Source organism: Phascolarctos cinereus, unplaced genomic scaffold (assembly GCF_003287225.1).
Source record: "Phascolarctos cinereus isolate Bilbo 61053 unplaced genomic scaffold, phaCin_HiC Scaffold_9;HRSCAF=440, whole genome shotgun sequence".
NCBI classification, from domain to species: domain Eukaryota; kingdom Metazoa; phylum Chordata; class Mammalia; order Diprotodontia; family Phascolarctidae; genus Phascolarctos; species Phascolarctos cinereus.
In genome coordinates, this window is record NW_027556402.1 from 265,421,272 (window position 1) to 265,444,825 (window position 23,554).

At 48.2% G+C, this 23,554-nt stretch overlaps 1 protein-coding gene and 1 pseudogene across 2 annotated transcripts in view; both read right to left on the minus strand.

Annotated features, from left to right (window-relative positions):
• Nucleotides 1-452: 452 nt before the first annotated feature.
• Nucleotides 453-23,554, minus strand: part of PTDSS2 (phosphatidylserine synthase 2) — a 38,369-nt gene continuing 15,267 nt past the window's right edge. The window contains exons 1-9 of one of the 2 annotated variants that reach the window (XM_020979401.2): nucleotides 21,007-21,109; nucleotides 18,599-18,733; nucleotides 18,205-18,255; nucleotides 17,856-17,969; nucleotides 15,047-15,165; nucleotides 2,759-2,873; nucleotides 2,480-2,625; nucleotides 1,221-1,406; nucleotides 453-1,121 (exon numbers count right to left, since the gene is read on the minus strand). In XM_020979401.2, coding sequence (XP_020835060.1) covers nucleotides 986-1,121; nucleotides 1,221-1,406; nucleotides 2,480-2,625; nucleotides 2,759-2,873; nucleotides 15,047-15,165; nucleotides 17,856-17,969; nucleotides 18,205-18,255; nucleotides 18,599-18,733; nucleotides 21,007-21,018 — 1,014 coding nt within the window. In that variant the 5' untranslated portion in view covers nucleotides 21,019-21,109 and the 3' untranslated portion in view covers nucleotides 453-985. Of the gene's footprint in view, nucleotides 1,122-1,220; nucleotides 1,407-2,479; nucleotides 2,626-2,758; nucleotides 2,874-15,046; nucleotides 15,166-17,855; nucleotides 17,970-18,204; nucleotides 18,256-18,598; nucleotides 18,734-21,006; nucleotides 21,110-23,554 lie in introns of those variants that run through there. The other variant, XM_020979400.1, reaches the window with a different exon arrangement.
• Nucleotides 2,880-12,050, minus strand: LOC110202961 (methyl-CpG-binding protein 2-like; annotated as a pseudogene).

The following is a 23,554-nucleotide window of genomic DNA, read 5'->3' on the forward strand; positions in this document are numbered from 1 at the left end:
GTAGAAGGCTTAGGGAGAAGGGGGCCACGGAAGGGTGCCGCAAAATTATACTGCACAAAGGGAGGGGGGAGGGAAAGACCCCGAGGCAAGAGCTGAGCCCCAAGGGGTGAGCCCCCCAGAGCAGCGGGCCAACACGGGGCTCAAATCCAGGATGGGGCCCTGGGACAAGTCAGGGCCTGAATTTCTGTATCCCACCTGAAAATGCAAGATCGCCAGGGGGCCTGACCAAACCTGGGGCTAAGAGGCCTGGCAAGGATGGAAGGCTACATCTGTCCACCTGCCCGGACTTGAGGGGTGCCCAGGGCCCAAACGAGCTGGTAACCCAGCCTGTCATGGTAGCCTAGCCGGCAGAGGGAGCAGTGAGGAGGGATGGGGGTTCAGGGGCAGGAGGGCTGGCCAGAGGCTGAGTTGGAGTCTGGGACAGCCCCCGGAAAGGAAACCCCTGGACTCACTTTCCTTCATTTCTCTTTATTTGTACTCTGCTCCCACTAACGGACAGACACCGGCCCCGACCACTTCTCTGTGGCAAGTGAGATGCCACACCTCGCTGCCAGGGCCCCTGAGAGGTGCCGATGCCTCCCCAGACTGTAGACTGACTAATTCAAGGCAGGTTCTGATGGAGAAAGAGCCTTCTGCCATCAGACCCAGCCCTGCCCGCCGGCCCTTCACCCCACGGGCAGCCTCCGCTCCATTCTGGGAGGTCACGACTCACTGCGGCCTGCCTCTGGGCCCTCTGGCTGCCCCAGCCACTGCTGCCAAGCGGGTGGGGCAGCTCGGTGGTCCTCTTCTCCCCCGCCCTCAGCCAGGGCAAGCCCTGAGCCCCCCAGGCCACTGTCATCTTCTGCTCTGTCACCGGCTGGGCAGATGCTGCCCATCTGGAGCCCTGGCTGCTGGATCCAGGGCGGGTCCCTGGGGTGGGCCAGCAGGGCAGTGGCCCACCCAAAGTTTCCAGGAGGGCTGAAGCCAGGGGCCAGCGGAGGTCTGCTCACAGCTCCCCATCTTTGTCCTGTTCTTCCAACAGTGGAGAATGCCCTTGGCTGCCATCCATCAAGGCCCGGTCCACTTCACACCTGCTTTCCTGCTTCTGACGTCTGATCTCTTTGTACCGCAGGGTGATGTCCCTAGCAGGAAGAGGCAGCAGCTCAGCCTCCAGCCAGGTGGCAGAGGGTGGGGCCCAGTGCCAGTGGGACAGGCCTCCCCCTTCCCAGGCAGGTGCTCACCGCAGGAAGAACCGCCAGACGGTCCAGGTGAGGATGAGCACGGTGCCCAGGATCCAGCACTGCGCCACATAGAAGGGCAGTGACAGGGTCAGCGTGTAGGGATCATACTTCACCACAATCAGGAACTCTGTGGCCGTGATGGCTGCCACCAGCCAGGCCTGCTGACCAAACTTCTTATGGAATGTCCTGGAACCAACAGGAACCAGTAACTCACTGCGGGGCGGGGTAGCCTCTCTCCTAAGTGCTCAGAGACCTCAGATCTCAGGAAAGCAGGGGGGGGCCAGAGAAGCCCCCCGCAGAGGGCCCACCAGCTCAGCTCTGCCAACTCCTACTCTTGTTTCTCCCAGGCCTTCAGGACCCCTTCTGAAGCTGATCACTCAGTCTGGGATGACCCACTGGGGAGCCCGCTGCATCCATCACCCGTGACTCCTCCATTCAAATGGGGGGGGGGGGCGCATACGCTGGCAATTCCCCACTCCAACTACTGTTTCCCTGGGGGGTCCTGAAAAGGGGTGGATTCTGGGATGAGACCTGGACAGACCCATTTTGGGGCTGCCACGTAGGGCTGGACAAACCGAGTGGCCACACACCTGGAGGGTGGGCAGGCAGGCTCCTTCACTTGGAGCTCCCCCGGGACCCCTGTTCTCCTCCCCTCGGTCCCCTGCCCTCCTCTCTCCCCCTCCCCTGGGTCCTCTGCTCAACTGCCCCCCTGGCCTTCTCCCTGCCCACCTCTATGGGGAGAACTCCCCACACTCGTCTCCATCCCTTTTCTCCAACAAGGGATCTACCCCCGTGGGTCTCACAGGTAGCTCCTAAGCTGGCTGGTCACCCCTCCCCACCCCTTTCAGCCCCTAAAGCTCTACCTTCTGAACTGCTTCTTCCCTCCCGGCGGGCGTCTCTGCTATCCAAGTTCCTGGGCCTCCTGTCCCCAGCTCAGGTCCACACCCTCCTCTGGCCTCAGCCCCCTCTGGGGGCCTACACCAGGGCCAGAGCCCTCCCTCTTACTCGGCCTTACAACACCCTACCACCCTTAAAACATGACTCCAATTCCTCTTCTTTCAGGATGTCTTCCCTGACTTCATTGGTGGTAATGACTGAAAATTATCTAGCCCTGTCCTAGAAGGTGAGGCCCCTGAAGGCACAGACAAAGACTAGATCCAGCTCTGGCCTCTGCACACAGTAAGTGCTTTACGAATGCTGGCTGAGAACAGAGCCCAGGTAGACCCCCTTCCCCAGACACTGGGCCCTTGCTCACTCACGGGTCATCCATGAAGTCATAGATCTCTCGCATTGCCACACCCCCAACGTTCACAAAGAAGACCAGTCGAAGCAGAACCAGGTAATGTTCTGGGGGCATCCACAGCACAAACTTCAGGTAGAAGGTATTCAGTTCTGCCAAGAGAAACTGCGAGAGGCCTGGCCTAAGAATGGTGCCCCGCCCCCCAACCCCCCCCACCCCGGACACCACCCCCTCCCATTCCCCTGCAGCTGGAGATGTGCAGGCAGAGCGAGGGACTCCAGCCTCCAGGGTGTCTTACAACCAGGATGATGCCACAGACTCCCAGCCACCGGCGCAGGCTGGAGGCTGGTTTCCATTCAAAGCGCACCCAACTATAGGGCGTGAACTGGAAGGCGATTCTCTTCATCTTGCCCCTGGAAAAACATGAAGCACAAACACCCCTAGACTGTGAGAGCTGCCTTCCACGCAGAAGCCTTCACAGACTGGCCTCCCGGGGCTGCAGAGATGGTTGCTCTCTCTGTAAGAGGCAGAGAAGCTGGGGGAGCCAGAGCTTTAACTATGGGGGGGAGGGGGAGACAGTGCAAGGCAGTTCCTGAGACTCCTGAGCACACAGAAGGTTATTTCATCCTTCCAGAAATGATGAGTAGTCACCTGCAGTTATAGTGATGGTCAGAGTCCGGGGGCTTTTTCACAGCCAAAACACTGTAATTATTTACATATTTTTGTTATTACTTACCTTGTCAATACAACTATACAGACAGAAACTGTGAAGTTTACTTACGCCTAAGAAATTAAGAGGTTTCGATATACAGATACAAGCAACTGCTCATAATAGTTAAGAAACTGGGTTTGGGGCTCAGAGCTGAAGTAACGGATAAGAGAGATTCTGTAATTTTAGTAATTCATAAGGAGATATACAGACACACCCAGGATTCGCCTAGAATTTAGGGTGGTGAGAATAAACATGGCAACGCTTCTGAACAGTTCTTCTGATCTAAATGTCTACTTTTGACTAGCATCAGATAATTTTTATGATTCCTGCTTTAGAGTATAAGATCTGGAAATTCTATTCTCCTTTTATTCTTACTTCTGAAATTATCTTCCTTGAGATTGCAGACTTCCATTTGGTTCATCCCAATGAATCATGTTATTATCCCCTCCAGTTTGACTGGCTTAACAATTAATCTGTAAACTAATTTGGGAATGACAGACATTTTTCTTACACTGGCACAGTTCACCCAGGCACGAGCCATTCTGTTGTTGCTTCATTTAAGCATTATTTTGCAATTGTTGTCCATATCTATATACACATGTACACTGAAACAGACTATACATACATATATACATACACAGACTATTTTCTCTCACACACACACACACACACACACACACACACACTCTCTCTCTCTCTCTCTCTCTCTCTCTCTCTCTCTCTCTCTCTCTCTCTCTCGTATCTATAAATCTTTTTTTAGTTAACTTTCTGCCGCGGGCGTTCGGCTGTCCACAGCCTCCTCTCAGTTTGGCCGTGGCATGGAGGATGAAACAATGTCCTTTTGGTCTCCTGTTTTGTGGTGGTGATGGTGGCGGCAGCAGCCATCATTCCCAGGTGGACCCCCTCTTGGCATCTTCTCTTTGCAAACTTTGCTGCTTGAGTCTTGAGGTTCGGGGGGCTTCTGCTGTCCTTGGAGCTCTGTAGCTCAGGGTGAGGAGGGGGTGGGGCCTTGGGTGACTGAGGAAGGGTAGTAGTAGTGGCAGTAGTGGTGGCGGTGGTACTATCGCTGCTACTCTTCCTTTTTCAGGGGGAAGAGGAGGTGCTACCACCTCACCCTTTGGGGCTGCTCTCTCTGCTTTTCCGACCTCAGCTTTTTCCAGGCTTGAGTCCTTTCCCACTCTTCTCCCCACGGGCGAGACAAGCAGAGACTTTGCCACTTCCTTCACCGGGATGCTGACAGTTTCCTGGGTCTTCCGCTTTTTGACAGGTGGCACAGTCTCGTGAATGGACCTGACAGAAGACTCTCTGATTACTTCTTGGCTTCGACGGCAGCTGTAGCCACCACACTCCCTGGCTTATGGCCCCATTTTTTTAGGGATGACCTGTGGCTTGCTCTCAACTTTCCGCTTCCTTTTGGAAGTATGCTATCGGTCCTACCTTGGAGTGAAAAGCTTTTCCCTGTGCACTGATCAAATAGACATCATACTTCCCGGCGGAGCAGCCTGGTTTCCTCTTCTTGGGTTTTCTTGTCCAGCCCAGTGGCAGTGTGGGATCATCACACGTGGGCCCCTCGTCTCGGATGACAGAATGCCCCTGCTTAGGGGAAGCTGAAGCTTCAGGTGCAGCAGGGGCTGACCCTGCGTCTTCTGATGTTTCTGCTTTTCCTGTCTCTGCTCGCTCAGCAGAGACTGGCGTGATGATGGCTGTGGGAATTCATGGTTTCCTTCTTTCTCCTTTCATCCTCCTCAACTTTCTGAACTTTTGGTGTTTATCTCTGAGGCCCTGGAGGGCTGGGTCTTCAGACAGTTCTCTCATTGTTCATGCCCCAAAATGCATGTCTCACTTTGCACCTAGAGCTCAGCACCCCTGTCAAGGGGTGGGTGGCACGTTTCATCGTGAGTCCTCTGGAACTCTGGTTGGTCACCATGTCCCCACATCCCAGCCACCATGGAACACTGCTGGAGCTGGCCTACCGAAGCAAGATGTGTTCGGGGGAGTCACACACGGACCTGACGATTCTGTACTTTTATGGAGCAGTCTGCCCTCACCCTCCACTCCGTGTGGTGGCAGTAGCCATTTCCCCAGTATCTATAAATCCTGAGTATGACTTGGTAGCTTCATTCGCAGATATTTTATGCAATTTGTAGTCATTTTAAATGGGTCTTCCCCTTTATCACTTTCTCCTGTTTTATTATCACTCTGCTATTAATGGACTTGATGCAATTTTTATTTCCTTTTTTTATCTTCTAGGCAAACCAACCCATTGGGCGTGCACAGGCATAGTTTTGTCTCCTCTCTGCAGATTTTTACCCTCTGATATTCCCAATGTTTTCCTGCTGTTGCTATAGTACTGGGGGTAAGGGAACCACTGCTTTATTCCTGTGCTAACTGGGAAATCTTTTAGAGTATTTTAGAGCACTTAATGCTAGCTTTTGGTTTTAGATACTTCCCCTCCCCCCTTAACATTTTATTTTTTCCAATTACACGTAAAGATAGTTTTCAACATTCACTTTTATAAGATTTTGAATTCCAAATTCATCTCCCTCTCTTCCCTTTCAAGACAGCAAGCTGTGTGGTACAGGTTATACATGTACAATTGTGTTAAATACATTTCCACATTAGTCATGTTGTGGAAGAAAAATCTGACTAAAAGTGAAAAAACACAAGAAAGAAAAAACAAAAATCAACAAAAAAGGGAAAATAGTGTGCTTTGACCTGCATTCAGACTCCACAGTTCTTTCTCTGAATGTGGATAACATTTTCTATCATGAGTCCTTTGGAATTGTCTTGGACTGCTGTATTGCTGAGAAGAGCTAAGTCTATCACAGTTGATCTTATACGTGGCCGTTAACTGTGTACAACGTTCTCCTGGTTCTGCTCACTTCACTCAGCATCAGTTCATGTCTTTCTAGGTTCGTTCGTTTTTTTTTTTTTTAAATCTGCCAGCTCATCATTTCTTATGGAACAATATTCCGTTACATTCATGTACCATAACTTGTTCAGCCACTCCCCAATGGATGGGCATTCCCTCAATTTCCAATTCTTGGCCACTACAGAAAGAACTTCTATATTTTTGTACATGTGGGTGCTTTTCCTTTTTATGATGTTTGAGACACAGACCTATCAATGGTATTGCTGAATCAAAGGGTTATAGCCCTTTGGGCATAGTTCCAAATTGCTTGCCAGAATGGTTGGATCAATTTACAACTCCACTGATGACAACGCATTAGCGTTCCTATTTTCCCATATCTTCTCCAACATTTGTCAATTTTCCTTTTCTATCATATTAGCCAATCTGATAAGTGTGAGGTGGTGCGTCAGAACTGTTTTAATTTGCATTTCTCTAATCGATCGTGATTTAGAGCATTTTTTCATATGATTACAGATAGCTTTGATTTCATTGTCTGAAAACTGCCTGCTCATATCCTTTGATCATTTATCAACTGGGGAATGACTTGTATTCTTATAAATTTGACTCAGCTTCCTTAAAATAATAAATAGCATCTATCTAAAACCTTCAGCAAGCATTATATGTAATGGGGACAGGCTAGAAGCATTTCCAATAAGATCGGGGATGAATGTCCATTATCACCACTGTTATTCAATATTGTACTGGAAACCTTAGCTTTAGCAATAAGAGAAGAAAAAGAAATTGAAGGCATTAGAACAGGCAAAGAAGAAACAAAGCTATCACTCTTTGCAGATGACATGATGATATACTTAGAGAATCCTAGAGAATCAAGTAAAAAACTACTTGAAATAATAAACAACTTTAGCAAAGTTGCAGGCTATAAAATAAACCCACATAAATCATCAGCATTTCTATATATTACCAACAAAGCCCAACAGCAAGAGATAGAAAGAGAAATCCCATTTAAACTTACTGTAGACATTATAAAATATTTAGGAGTCTACCTCCCGAAACAAACCCAGGAACTCTATGAACACAATTACAAAACACTTTTCACACAAATAAAATCAGATCTAAATAATTGGAAAAACATCAGTTGCTCATGGGTAGGCCGAGCTAATATAATAAAAATGACAATCCTACCTAAGCTAATTTACTTATTCAGTGCCATACCAATCAAACTACCAAAAATTATTTTATAGAGTTAGAAAAAATAATAACAAGATTCATTTGGAAAAACAAAAGGTCCAAAATATCAAAGGAACTAATGAAAAGAAATGCAGGGGAAGGTGGCCTAGCAATTCCAGATCTTAAATTGTATTATAAAGCAGCAATCATCAAAACTGCTTGGTACTGGCTAAGAAATGGGAGGTGGATCAGTGGAATAGGTTAAATATGCAAGACACAGTAGTCAATGACTATAGTAATCTATTATTTGATAAACCCAAAGACCCCAGCTTCTGGGATAAGAACCCACTCTTTGAAAAAAACTGCTGGGAAAACTGGAAAAGAGTATGGCAGAAACTAGGCATAGACCCAAATCTCACACCATATACCAAAATAAAGTCAAAATGGGTTCAGACTTAGATATAAAGGCTGATACATAAGTAAACTGGGAGAACAAGGAATAGTTTACCTATCAGATCTATGGAGAACAGAAGAATTCATGACCAAACAGGAGATAGAGAACATTATGAAAAGCAAAATGGATAATTTTGATTACATTAAATTGAAAAGTTTTTGCACAAACAAAGCCAATGCAACTAAGATTAGAAGGAAGGTAGAAAATTGGGAAAGAATTTTTACAACCAGTCTTCTGATAAAGGCCTCATTTCTAAAATATATAGAGAATTAAGACAAATTTATAAGAACACAAGCCATTCCCCAATTGATAAATGGTCAAAGGATATGAACAGACAGTTCTCAGATGAAGAAATTAAAGCCATCTATAGTCATATGAAAAAATGCTCTAAATCATTATTGATTAGAGAAATGCAAATCAAAACAACTCTGAGGTACCACATCACACCTATCAGATTGGCCAACATGACAAAACAGGAAAATGATAAATGTTGGAGAAGATGTGGGAAAATTGGAACACTAATACATTGTTGGTGGAGTTGTGAAATGATCCAACCATTTTGGAGAACAATTTGGAACTATGCCCAAAGGGCTACCAAAATGTGCATACCCTTTGATCCAGCAATAGCACTTCTAGGGCTATATCCCAAAGAGATCAAACAAATGGGAAAAGGACCCACATGTACAAAAATTTTCATAGCAGCTCTTTTTGTGGTGGCAAAGAATTGGAAATTGAGAGGATGCCCATCCATTGGGGAATGGCTGAGCAAGTTGTGGTATATGAATGTAATGGAATACTACTGTGCTATAAGAAATGATGAACAGGCTGACTTCAGAAAAACCTGGAAAGACTTGTATGGTCTGATGCTGAGTGAAGTGAGCAGAACCAAGAGGACTTTGTACACAATAACAGCCACGTTATGCAATGACTAAGATTGTTAAACTGAACCCTTCTAAGCATTATGAGGATCTAAGACATCTCCAGAGGCCTCGGGACGGAAAATGCTGTCCACATCCAAAGAAAGAACTATGGAAGTCGAATTGCTATCACTTATTTTTCTCTTCTGTTTAGTTTTGTTTCATCTTTCTGATGGTTCCTCCTATTGGTTTTAATTTTTACTTACAATTTCACTAATGTGAAAATATGTTTAATGGGAATGTAAATGTAAAGCCTATATCAGATTGTGCACCGTCTTGGGGAGGGTGGGGGGAGGAAGGGGGAGAAAAAATTTCAACTCAAAAGCATATGGAAGTGATTGTTGATAAATCAAAATAAATTTTAAAAATTTAAAAAATAAATCTGAGTCCGTTTCTTATTTATTTGAGAAATGAAGCCTTTATCAGAAGCACTGGATGGAAAGTTTGTTCCCCAGCTTTCCTTCTAACCTTGGTTGCACTGGTTTTGTTTGTGCAAAAACTTTTTAACTTAATGTAATCAAAATTATCCATTTTGCATTTCATAATGTTCCCTATGTCATTCAGTCATACATTCTTCCTTTCTCCATAGACCTGACAGGCAACCTATTCATCGCTCTCCTAATTTGCTTGAAGTACCACCTTTTACGTCTAAACCACTGTGTTCATATAGTTCCTGGGTTTGTGTTGGCAGATAGCATCTCAGATAGTTTATATTGTCTAGTTATTTTAAATGGAATTTTTCTATCTCTTGCTGCTGGGCTTTGTTGGTAATATATGGAAATGCTGATGATTTATGTGGGTTTATTTTATATCCTGCAACTTTGCTAAAGTTGTTAATTATTTCAAGTAGTTTTTAGTTGCTTCTCTAGGATTATCTCAGTATACCATCTTACCATGTGCAAAGAGTGATAGCTTTGTTTCCTCATTGCCTACTTTAATTCCTTCAATTTTCTTTCTTATTACTGAAGCTAACATTTGTAGTACGATACTGAATAATAGTGGTGATAATAGGCATCCTTGTTTCACCCTGATCTTACTGGGAAAGCTTCTAGCTTATCCCCATTACAATAGTGCCTGCTGATGATTTTTAAATAGATATTACTCACCTTTTAAGGAAAACTCCATTTATTCCTAGCTGTCTCGTGTTCTTTAATAGCAATGGGTGCTGTATTTTGTCAAAAGCTTTTTCTGCATATATTGAGATAATCATGTGATTTTGGTTGGTTTTGTTATTGATATAGTCAATTATGCTGACAGATTTCCTAATACTGAACTGGCCCAGCATTCCTAGTATAAATCCCACCTGGTCATAGTGTATTATATCCTCATGACAGATTGCTGTGATCTCTTTGCTAATATTTTAAATTTCTGCATCAATATTCATTATGGAAGTTGGTCTATTATTTCCTTAATCTGTTCTGGCTCTTCCTAATGTAGGTATCAGCACCATATTTGTGTCATAAAAGGAATTTGGTAGGATTCTTTTGCCTGTTATGCCAGATAGTCTCTATAGTATTGGAATTAATTATTCTTTAAATGTTTGGTAGAATTCACTTATAAATCCATCTGGCTCTGGAGATTTTTTTCTTGGGGAGTTCACTGATGGCTTGTTCAATTTCTTTTTCTTAAATGAGGTTGCTTAAGTATTTTATTTCCTCTTCTGTTACCCTGGGCAATTTATGTTTTTGTAAATATTCATCCATTTCACTCAGACTATCAGATGGTTTGGCAAAATAGCTTCCAATTATCGTTTTAATTTCCTCTTCATTAGTAGTGAATTCACCCTTTTCATTTTTGATGCTGGTAACTTGGTTTTCTTTTTTTTTCCATCAAACTGACCAAAAGTTTATCTATTTTATTGTTTTATTTTTTTCATAAATCCAGCTCTTAGTTTTATTTATTAGTTCAATAGTTTTCTTACTTCCAATTTTATTCATCTCTCCTTTGACTTTCAGAATTTCTGGTTTGGTATTTAATTTGAGGTTTTCAATTTGTTCTTTTTCTAGTTTTTTAATAGCATGTCCAATTCACTGATCTCTTTATTTTATTCATGTAAGCATTTAAAGATACAAAATTTCCCATAAGAACTGCTTTGGGGGGCAGCTAGGTGGGGCAGTGAATAGAGCACTGGCTCTGGATTCAGGAGGTCCTAAGTTCAAATCCAGCCTCAGATATATGACACTTACTAGCTGTGTGACCCTGGGCAAGTCACTTAACCCCAATTGCCTCACCAAAAAAAAAAAAAAGAGTGAAGACAAGTATCATCTTCCCATATAGGGATGTAAACAGTTTAACCTTATTGAATAACATGTTTCTTTTTTCTTTCCTATTTACTTTTTTGTGCTTCTCTTGAATCTTGTATTTGAAGATCAAATTTTCTGTTCAGCTCTGGTCTTTTCATCAGGAAAGTTTGAAAATCCTCCATTTCATTCAATGTCCATCTTTTCCCCTGAAAGATTATTATCAGTTTTTCTGGGTATTGATTCTTGGTTGTAATCTTCTAAAATATCACTTTCCAAGCTCTCTGATCCTTTAATGTAGAAGCTGCTAAGTTCTATGAAATTCTGATTGTAGCTCCTTGATATTTAAATTGTTTCTTTCTGGCTGCTTACAATATTTTCTCCTTGATCTGATAATTCTGGAATTTGGCTACAATACTTCTTGAAGTTTTCATTTTGGGATCTCTTTCAGGAGGTGGATTCATTCAATGACTATTTTACCCTCTGTCTCTAGGATATCAGGGCAGTTTTCCTTGATAATTTCTTGAAAGATGCTGTCTGGGCTCTTTTTTTTTTTTTAATCATGGCTTTCAAGTAGTCCACTAAATCTTAAATTATCTCTCCTCGATCTGTTTTCCAGGTCAGTTGTTTTTCCAATGAGGTATTTATATTTTCTTCTATTTTTTTTTTCATTTCTCTGATTTTGTTTGATTTTTGATGTCTGATAGTCATTAGCTTCCACTTGTCCAATCCTAATTTTTAAGGAATTATTTCCTTCATTTAGCTGTTGTACTGCTAATTTTACTATTTTTTAAAATTATTCCAAGTATTTTAATAAGAGTTCTGTGCAAGGCATTTAAAACACCACTTTGTGAAGATAAACTCTGTTGGAGAGACAGAATACAGAATGCAGGTAGCCATGGAGCTGAGGAATTTTCTTGATTTGGGGCACGATCTGAGAGTCCACTGTTTTCTGATCAGTCTTGCGCTGCTCCGTAATCTTGTGTTTCTCTTTTCCTCTGTCAAAAATCTCTCCTTCTTGGTGTGTAGGTTTACGGAGCCTCTTCTTCTTGAAGTAAGCATCAGTGAGATGATTTGGAATTTTTACACCCGAAAGGTTAACTCTGGTAGAGGTGGCAATGACAGATTTCTGATGGGTCCTTCTCAGAGGTCCAGTCGCCAGTAGCAAGCCACTCGCCAGCTGCTTCAGGAAAACCACTTGCTTACCCCTGTGGCAGCCAGTGAGCATGATCAGAACTGAGCTCCAGCTGTCCTCACGTGCTAAGGGGCTTTCTAGGCACATCCTCAGCATGGTACTACCTTGGCATCTTGCAAATCTTTACCACATGGGTTCCTCCATTCTTATCACCACCAACTGGCTTGAAGATAGTAGCAGGCACCTTCTCTTTCTTCCTCCTTTCAACCTGGGTTTTTGGTGCAGCGTACTTTCACTTGTACATGGCTCGATGGGAATACACTGCAGACCTAGAGTTATCTCCCAATCCTTTGGGCCAGGACTGGGTTCTGCCTGCAGTGCTTTTGAGGATTTTTCACCACCTTTTCAGCCACATCTTCCTTTTCTGTTCTTCAGGGTTTTTTTGGTCTGCCATCTTGAGAGAGGGAAAGAGCCAATTTTACTTCTTAAGGAGTTGTTTTCTTCAGTGGATTTTTCCTCCCCATTTGGCCAATTGTATTTTTTAAGGAATTATTTTCTTCAGTCAATTTTTGTCCTTCCTTTTCCAAACTGCTGACACTCCCTTGTGTAACTCATTTCTTTTCCCAAGTTTTCTTCTACTTCTCTTACTTGATTTTTAAAATCCTTTTTGAGCTCTTCATATTTCCCTTTGAGGTTTCACATGCAAGCATTTTGACAATGTTGTTCTCGTCTGAGTTTGTATTTTGATCTTCCCTGTTGCCAAAGTAGCTTTCTATGGTCAGCTATCTTTTCTGTTTTTCTGTTCATTTTTAAGTCTATTTCGTGACCTTTAAGGCTAAGCTCTGCTCCTGGCTTTCCACACTGGGGCCTCAAGCGCTTGTGGCATGTCCACTGCGATGGAGTGGCCCAGGCTGGTGGCGCCTGTGGTGCCCTGGGTTCTGGGGTTTGCAGTTTGCCTGCTGTGCTAAGACTGGAGGCTGGCCTGCTGAGCCAGAACCGAAGGGCCTTGGCTGCTGATCTCTGCCACGACAAAGAACCTTTTCTTGGCTTGCCCGGACACCACTGGTGCTGGCCTGCACTCCCCTTTTGCCCAAGTGAGAGACCTTAAGACCTTCTAAGTTATCTTAAGCTGCAGAATGGTTTCACTCTGTCTTTTTGGGGGTTGTGCCGCTCCAGAATCTGTCAGAGGCTTGATTTGATGCTGATTCTGAAGGAAACTGGGGAGAACTCAGGTACCTTCCTGGCTTCCCTCTGCCATCTCTGTTTATATCCTAGACGCTTTTTATCCTGGTTCTTTTTTAAGACCTTCTATGTTTACGATTAATAGCATTTCAAAGCATAAATCAGTGTTGTCCTTTGTCAAAGGCTCTTCCTGTCTTTACTACTACTACGACTGTGTAGTTTGAGATGATTCTCTCTTTAACATAAGTGGTCGTCTTAATGGCCTGATGCCATCTCTGCATCTCCAGTATAAACAGCGCTTAGTTAGCACACATTATTTGGGAAATGCATCGCTTGCTAGACTCTTGTTCAGTGCTGTGAACACGGCAGCTAGAATGGGATCAGACCCCGACCAGCTGTGGAATCCTGGGCAAGTCACAAAATACACTCTCAGCCCTAGTTTCCTGACTCGTAAAGTAGGGGTCACTGTAGCCCTAAGCTCACAGGGCTGTTATGAGGAACAGATTAAGAGTGCTTGTAAACCTTAAAAGCACTACAAAATGTTTCCTGTTAGGACTGTTGTCAGGATAGTATTCAAAATTAGAATAAGGACAGGAAAAGAAGAGAGGCGGGTAAATGGGGAAAAACAGCCTTTGCATGAAATCCTGGATGCAGGTTTGGGAGCAGAAGTGATCCCTGGGGGACAAGGGGTCTAAAGGTAAGAACAAACAAAGCCTCTCAGAAATGGGGCTGGAAGGATGGCAAAGCCTGGAGGTGCCTGAGATCATCAGTGTCCCCCAAGACATTGGCGTCTGGCAGTTGGCTACCTCTGCTCCGATCATTCCAAGAGAGTGAGGAGACTGTCCGTGGCCTCTGACCAGAGAGTCTGCGGCTAGGCGCGTACCCCAGGGAGGTCAACGACAAAAATGAGAATGTGTCAAGCAGCCCTTCTGGCGGTAGCAAAGAGCTGGAAGCAGTGGATGCACATCAGCTGGGCCCAGCACCTCAAAGGGCAATGGAGGAGGCACGTGACGGTGCACGACCAATCAGACCGGGGCATGCCCTCTAGGGGTTCGGGATGGGATGCAGAAGCCAGGAAGGGCATACAGGGCACACCCAGAAGCAAGAGAGCCGAGGATCAAGTGTGTGTGTATGTGTGTGTGGGGGGGAGACAGGAAGAGAGAAGGCAGATTTTTATTAACTGAGAAAAACAAAATTTAATTTAAAAAATAATAACAGCTAGCACTTATATAATGACCTGTTAGACCCTCAACACAACCCTGTGAGATAGGGACTCTTATCCCCATTTCACAGACAAGTAACTGAGGCCAAGAGGTGAACACCCAGACAGGAAGGGTTGAGCCCTCTGTCCACCAGCCTACATGGCTGCTTATGGAACTGGAAAGACTCCAAGCCCTCCCCTGGGGAGCACCACCCTACTCGACTCTCCACCTCTCTCACCCCTCAAAGGTCATCTAGTCCAGACAGGAAGAATTGACAGGCTCCAAGATAGTTTGCCTGGGGACTCCTAGGGCATGCTGTGTGGGAGAGGCAGAATTTGCACACAGGCCCGCAGTACTCTCCCTGCTGTCCTAATCATTTCTAAGCCCTCCTACATCGCCCAGACCCTCACTGCCTCCTGCCTCCTGCCTCCAGCCCACCCTCCCTTTTCCCCAAGTGATCCCAGCCTTCTGGCTCTCGCCCTCCTAGTGTGCCAGGGCCTTCCCTCTGTGAATTCTTCCAACTTTGTCTGTTTCTGGTCTCCCCTGAGGGCACAGACTGCCTCCTGTGCCTCTTTCTGTAGCCCCAGTGTGCCCGGCACCTAGTAGGTGCTCAACAACACTTTCTGTCTCTAGATGGGGTGGATGAGTCATTGGCAGAAACATGGCGCCCATGCCCCGCGCCCAGCCCCTCCTCCCAGCACATACTTGTAGGTGGGGATGTTCCACAGACCCTGCCACTTGTATGTCTTCAGAGAAAGCCAGCCCAGGGTCTTCATGCCACAGTAGATGCCCAGCCCATTACACAGGAGCACGTCCATTATCCACTGGAAAGGAGAACAGCGTCACACCCCGACCCATCTCCATGGCCCATGCCATCAGGTCTCAGGGCACACCTCTGCGCCTCCCATGGAAAGAGAGGGAATGAGCCCTAGTTAGGGCCTACTGTGCACCCAGTGCCGGCTGAGCGAGCTCACAACCACCCTGGCAGGCTACTGTCCCCATTTCACAGGCGAGGAAACTGAGGCAGACAGTGGTGAAGGGACTTGCCCAGGGTCCCAGGTGGATTTGAATCCAGGCCCAGCGCTCTGGGGTACTGCGGTGTCCCTGGCTGCCCTTATGGATGAAAAAGGACAAAAGTCCTAAAAGAAGCCATGACCTTGAACTATACTGAACTGTCCCATAAGAAGGTGAGACAAGCAAGTACAGCAGACACAACTGCCTAATCCCACCTTACACCAGACACTGCCTCAGTTTCCTCCTCTGGAAGATGGGCTCACAGGAGATAACATCTTGTCACCATCACAGAGATAAGGCAGAAAAAGAAAACTGCAAATTGTAACTTCATACATTGGTGGAAAACAGACTATATCAGAGAGCCAAAGAAAGGAGGGTCAAGCAGGATGTGTACTAGAAGATGCTGACATTTGGAAAATAACCCAGCAACAAGAAAACTGAGAAGGGTTGATCGGGATTTGGAGAAAGGGCCTCTGATCACATTCAGTGGGAGAGAGAGGAAGTAAGGCGGGCGGGGGGGGAGGGGAGGGCAGAGCAGGTAGGCTTCTCCCCCCCTCCCCCAAACAACCTCATGAAACCATCTTAATAAAAATGTTCTTCGGGAAGGTCTCCTCGGCCCCATTTCCACACTAGATGAAAACAACTTTAGTTTCTGGATTCACTAACACTCAGTCACACACACACATTCACAGTTACACAGGCATCCACACACATACAGAGTTACATTCACAGCTACATACACAGTCACAGACTCACACAGTTACATACACATATATACATGGCCACACAGTTACATACACACATACACACACAGTTACAGTCATATACACAGTTACACAATTGCATATATATAGTCACAGCCACACACACAGTTACACACATACACACACAGCCACAGTTACATACACACAGAAACAGTTACAGTCACAAACACACCCAAATTATACACACATATACTCACACAGTCAGAGTCACACACAGAGTTAGGTATACAGTCACATACAGTCACACACACGTAGTTACATACATATAATTACACATACACAGAAACAGTTACACACACTGACACACAGCTACATAAATACATACACACATGCACACACTTACAAACAGACTCAGTTGCACACACACAAAAGCACACACACACACAGTTACACATGCTTCCACACACATACATAGTTACATTCACAGCTACACAGTCACAGACTCACATAGTTAAATACACATATACACACAGCCACATAGTTACACACACACAGAAACCCACACAGTTACACACACATACTCACAGTTACACAGTCACACACAGTTATAGCCACAGTTACATATACACAAAAACAGTCACAAACACACTCTTAGTTATACACACATATACTCACAGTCACATACAGTCACACACTCATGCCTAGTTACATACATATATACACACAGCTAGTTACATATACACAGAAATGCAGTTACATACACACTGACATACAGCTACATATATACAGTCACATACAGTTACATACACAGACTCAGTTACACACATATTCAGTTACATTTATAGTCACAAATAGTCAGTTACACACATTTCCACACATACGGTTACATTCACAGTCACAGACTCACATGGTTACATACATATACACACACAGCCAGTTACATACACACAGAAACACAGTCACGACATGCATACTCAGTTACATACAGTCACAGCACTCACACAGTTACATACAGAAACACAGTTTCTGTCACAAACACATTCTCAGTTACACACACATACAGTTACATACAGTCACAGAGTCACACACTCACACATAGTTGTGTGTGTATATATATATATAAAACATATATATATAAAAATATATTTATATATATACACACAGCCAGTTACATAGACACAGAAACACAGTTATACACACACTGACAAAGCTACATATATACGCAGTCACAGTCACACACAGTTACATTTATAGTCACAGTCACACAGTTACACACATATACACACAGCCACACACAATCACAGTTACACATACAGTCACACACATACACAGCGATAGTCATATACGCACACACAGCTACATATATGCACAGTCACTCACACACACAGTCACACGGGGGCTCCACACACCACCCATCCCTGTCCTAGCCAAGTCCTTTTCCTGTCAGGGAGGGTGTGGGCATGAGGGGGTTCAGTGTGCATTCTGCAGGGATTCTGGTGTGAGCCACAGCCTCCAACCTGTGTGTGACTTCAAGTAGACAGGAGATGGGCCCAGTTCAGAATTTGGAGCTCAGTCACAGGAAACCACCACCTTGGGTCTCAGCTTCCTCACCCAGAGGCCCAAGCATCTGAGGCCTGATTTGAACTAGGAATTCGGTGACTCTCCCCTAGCCCACAGCCCCGAGCTGCCTCCCTGCTCAGGGCCATACAGGTCAGGGGATGGGGTGGGGCTCAACACCCACATCTTGCAGAATGAGGAAAGGAGGGGTGGGGAGGGGTCAGGAAACAAATACCTACGTGATCCCACCAGCACTCGCTGAAATTGGGCAACTGGTGCTCCAAGCTGTATTCCAAGAACTCGAACATCACGCTGATAATCATGCACATCCACCAGTCCCGAATCATGAGCGTCTGCAGGCGCGAGCCACAAGGGGAGCCTGGCACCTTCCCTCCCCCTGCCCCAGGGCTGCCCAGGCCCGTGGGGGAGGGGTATCGTGGCCCCCTCCGCCCCTAGCCTTGGGTCAGCCAGTTAGGCAACAGATGCCCCTGCCCTCAGGGAGCCCACAGCCATGGGGACCAGGGCTCTTCCCCTCTCCCTCCTACGGCCCCCTCCTCTCTGCAGGGGCCTCCACACCCCGGGCCATACCTTTAAATACCAGCCGAGGAAATGAGCAGGAACAAATCCATCCAGTTTGTCCTGCAGAAAAACAGGAGAGCGTCTGTGGGCTGTCCGAGGGGGTCTCTGCCAGGCCCTGGGGGCTCAGACTCCCCGGGTGACATCCCTGACAAGTGGCCACCATCGAAAGACCTCTGGTGACAGCTAACTTACTACCTACCAAATGCCACAAGGCATGAATTTGAATCTGGCCTCTGACACTTCCTAGCTGTGGACCCTGAGCAAGTCACTTCCCCTCCGTCTGCCTTAGTTTCCTCAACTGTAAAACGAGGAGGACAGTGGCGCCCATCTCTGACAGGATCCAAGGAGATCCTCTTGCTGAAGCACTCAGCTCAGAGCCCCACCTCCCACCCTCGCGCCTCACCCAGATGTTGTGAAATGGGTCCGTCTTGTTGTCAGGATCATAAATGAGGCAGTTTCCTCCATAGTCTCGCTCTGGCAAGGGGACACCCAGCTTAGGGTCGATGTACTTCAAAAACTGCCTTCCATCATGCACCGTCTGCAAGACCAAAAGAAACCGGTTCTGCAGAGGGCTCCCAGGACCCTGCCTAAGGCCGGAAAGAAGGGACAGGCAGAGGTCAGCCGGCCCCTATCCACGGCTCAGAGAGAAGGTACAAGGGCAGAGGTCAGCCAGCCCCCCCTGCAGCTGGCCTCCCCCAAGTCTAAATGCCGTGGCAGCTCAGAGAGAAGGGTTGAGGAGGAGCCAGGCTGAGTCTGGGGTCCTCCATGTTTTCCAGACCAAATGGGGCAAGGGAAGAAAAGTGGATGCCCCGGACACAGAGCCTGAACTAGCATTGTTTACCTGGGACACCAGGTTCTCAGCCTCCCTCCACCCCCTGTTCAAAGCTCACTGAATGCTCCTGATCCCCGCCCACCCCCACCATCTTCATCCAGCAGGGCCATTTCCAAGGGGACAATGCTGAGATGCCCCCCTGCCTTGAGGTGATTTAGGGTCTGGGCTGCCACTGGCCTTCCTGCACAGAGGGGGCTCAAGCCCAGCCTGGCTTCCTAGGCTGTTCTCACTGCTGCCTCCCCAGGCTCGCCAGCATCCCGGGGAGGCTGCAGCTGGTCGGGGTGTGACGATGGGAGAATTCTTGATCCTGAGCCCAGGACAGCCTTGAGCCAAGATATGCCACAGCATAAGCACAAAGACCCTGCAAAACCTGGGCTGTCCAGCCCAGGAAGCTGATAAGCATTGTTTAAGCACTCACAGCATACCAGGCCTAGGGAAAGAAAGAAATGGAAGAAACAGCCCAGGCTGTCAGAGGGCCAGCATGTACACACAGAGCAGATGCAGGGTGAGACCCCCACAGAAGCCAGGATGGAGAGGCGGGGGCCACTGAAGGGCCACAGAGCCCCCACAAGTTTTGTTCTGGTTAAGGTGTGCATCCACCTAAGGGAGCAGGGGTCATGGCCCTGGCAGCAGAGAGAGGGGGAGACATGTGCAGACTCGGGAATCCTTGTCTTCGGGGTCCCGCTTCCAGGTGCGCTCTCTGGCTCCGGTGTGGCTGTGACCTTCACATCAGCAGATGACCTTGGCTACAGTAGGGAGTGGCTATACCGCATTCTCCCATGGGACCTGGCCACCATCTTAGTGTGGCCACAAGAGTGAGACCAGACCTCACGTGGCCCAGGCCTCGGTCAACAAGGGAGGGCGGCTCTTTGGCGCTGGTGAGGCTCCTCATGGAGATGTGGACACATCCCTGTGGCTGACCTTGAGTGGACACAAAGCTGTGGGTGTGTGTGTCTGAGAGGGGGAGCTTGTTTTTTAACTGCCTCGCAGACTTGGGGAGTCAGTGTGGGGGAACGAGGCCAGAGGTGAGAGTGGGCCAGGCTTCTGAGTCCAAGACAGATGGACACGCTGGACTGGTGAGCTGGCCAGGGCAAAGATGCCGCAGCGGCGAGCTCCCCAAGAGAGGAAAGGGCCCAGGACAAAGACCCAAAGTCAGCCGGCAACGTGGGCGGACACCTCGTGTGTTGGCCGGTGGCCCTGAACCTTCTCCTTCTCTAGCCCAGCAGTGGCTCTGCCTGGGGTGTCGTGGAAGCCCTCCACAGCTGCTCAGGAACTGCCCTGTGGACCACCGGGCCTAACCTTTCTGTAGGTGGTGGTGCACAGCCCCTGTTGGTGTGGGAGTGCCTATTTTTCGCGTTAGCCCTCAGCACTGCACTCTGCACACAGTAAGCGCTTAATAAATGCTACCATGACTTGTTTGTCCCTCCACAAGGGGATTTCAGCCTTCATGTCAACGCTCTCTCCCCCACTCCGTCCACCCAATTCCAAGGCCTGCACCTCGCCTTGGATGGACCCAGGGTGGTCCCTCCCTTCTCATCCCTGGCGGAATCCCCTGTCTTCTCTCCCTGTACGTGGAGCTCTGTATGTACCCTTGACCTCATTCCCTCGTGTCTTTTCCAGATCGCTACCCTCCCCCTTTCCATCTACAAATGCTACCAACAGGTCTACACCTCCCCCAGAGACCCTGCCATCCCCTCAGGCTTTTGTTCTAAATCTCTCCCAGACCACTGGGTCTGGAGTCAGCAAGACCTGAGTTCAAATCCAGCTGTGGACACTTGCTAGCTGAGGGACTCCCCTCTCTCTACCTTTGGCTTCCTCATCTATACACTGAGGGTGACAGCAGCACTGTCCCCCCGGGCTGCTGTGAGGATCAGGTGAGAAGGTGCCTGGCACACAACAGGCACCTAATTCTCACCCTCTCCCCTCCTCGAGGGGCTCAGTCCCTTCCCAAGCCTGAGGAAGCTGGCTTCCTGCCTCACCATTTCCTTCATCTCTATGAAAGTGACCAATGGCGAACGGTCTCAGGCCGAGGCAATCTGTGTGTCCCATGGCCTGGGGCTAGCTGCTTGGCTGCCCTTGGGGGGCCCTGTGAAGGGAGTGGGAGTCGGCACTTCTGGCAGTCTGGGGCCAGACCCTGCAGAGACGGCGTCCCCAGGCGCCATCTGTGGGACCGGCCACTGTCGCGCTGCTGCCTTCGCTGCCGGGCGCACCACAGACTGGAAGAGACCAAGAGAAAAGTCCCATGACCTCTCTTTGGAAAAATAAAATCCAATTTTATTGATAGATTTGGTTTCTACAGTGGCTGCATTTCCCACCCCGAGCCACCCCCTAGAATCAAAAGAGGAAACCAACATGACCTGCCAAACGTCAGACGTCACAGGTGCCCTCTGGGAGGGGGAAGGGAGGCATCTCCTTGGGCTCTGGGGCCCCCATAACCAAACCTGGCGGTCTGGCAGTGGTCCAGCAGCTTTGGGGGAGGGGGGTCTTGTGGAGGGCCCTTCTTTCCTAGCTTTCTTTCAGTGTCTCCCCAAGCCCACCTGGATCCTTCCCAGGGACAGCCTGTCGCAGGCACACATTGGGAAGATTGAGGCATCTCTCCGCTGGTTTCCACAAAACATGTGACTGGACGCTCAGGTCTCCAGGGGGCCGGCCGGTCTTTTTATCACTGACCTCCCTAGTAATGCTTCTCTAGGTCAAAGAGCATGGCATCTCCATACCCAATCCGACAACATTCTTGATCTCTGCAGCATCTGGCCCTGCTGATCAAGTCGCGGGCCTTGGACACACACAAGGTGGACTCGCAGAAACGACCACATGCACGGGCCTCCCACATCTCTGCATCCAGTTGGATTCTCTCTTGTGAGTTCTGGTCCCTCCCTCCCTCAGGCTCCCAGTTGTGTAATGCGCCCACACATCCGATCAGCTGCTCTGTCTTGTCACACCTACCTCTGAGCCTCAGAGATATGGAGGTGGAAGGCCTGCGGCGGCTATCTGGTTCAGCGGAGGCCAAGATTTTCTCAAGGGGCTCACTCCCTAGAGTCCCTGGGAATGTGCTCCCCTTTTCACACCCCCTTAGGTGCAGCTGCCCTGTTCTCCACATCCTGCCTGGCTCCCCTGCCTCAAATGGCCTCCTGGAGCCCAGGCCAGAGTCTGTCCCTGATTCCGAATTGCCAGGGCCTCGTGTTCACAAGCCGTCTCCCTGCTAGACTGCAGCGAGAACTCCTAAGAGAAGCTGGCTCGTTGGGGTTTGGCTGTTCCAATGCCTGGCCCAGCCACAGCGGGGGCCACATCCACAGAGGCTTGTTGGTGGCACTGGCCACTGTGACGTGGATGAGCAAGACCAGGGAGCTGAGGAAGCGGGCAGAGCCCGAAGGCACCAGGCCCCCCGACCCCGGCAGGATGTGAGGTTCTCCCCAGGGAGAGGAGGGGGAGTCACTGCAACCTGGAGCCGAGAGCCAAGAGAAGCCCCCTTGGAAGGGACGATGGCAGAGAAGAGGAGCACCGGGCGGGCAGGGGCTGCACTCGGGTTCTCTGCCAGGGAGATGATCTTTGGATGAGAAAGATAAAGGCAGAAAGGGAGCAGGCAGACGGAGATGAGATGAGAGGAAGCATTTATTAAGGCCTTACTGTGGTGTGCCAAGCACAGGGGTACAATTCAAGCAGGACAGTTCCTATTCTCAGAAGTTAACACAGTAAAGGGAGGAAGATAAAGAACAAAAGGAAGTTATGTGTTTGGCAGAGGTAGAGAGAGGCTGAGTCCACTGCGTGGGAATGACCATGGTGGAGGGCGCTGCGGTGCGGGGATGGCCATGGTGAGTGGTGCCACGGCGCAGGGACAGCCATGGTGGTGGGCGCTGCAGTGCGGGGATGGCCACGGCCATGGTAGTGGGCGCTGCGGTGCGGGGATGGCCACGGCGAGTGGTGCCACAGTGGTAGGCGCTGTGGTGCAGGGATGGCCACAGAGCGGGAATGGCCAGGAAGTGCCTTGGAGACCAGGTTGCGGGCAAGATAGGGTAAAACGTCACCCTTGAGAGCTCCAGGGTTTATGAGTGAAGGGGAGGATGACCACCAGAAAGGCAATGCGGGTGGAGAGGGTGGGGAAGTGGATGTGAGACTGGGTAGTAGGCCCAGATATGGTCCAAGATCACCTCTCTAAGTCTGGCATCCCAGGCTGAAGGCCAACCTCCCTATGGTGAGGCCCAGATGAATGACATCCCCCGGTCACTATGGAGCCCCTACAGCCAGGAAAGAGGCAAATGGCCCGATTTTCACAAAAGGGAAGGGCACGGAATGAGCAAACCATAGGCCAGGGAGATGCACTCTGGCTCCGGCAGACTCTCAAAGGCCTAATGAAGGTGAGAACAAGGGAAACGCCAGCGTCAGCAGAGCTTCATCAGGGAAGTCACACCAGAGTGGCCTGACCTCGATGCTGCAAAGCATCTGACCAAGTGTGCCTGACTGAGTAAGAAAGGCGCAGACACGTGGCTGGACCCAAGCATCATCAGGGGGATTCGAAGACAGAGACTG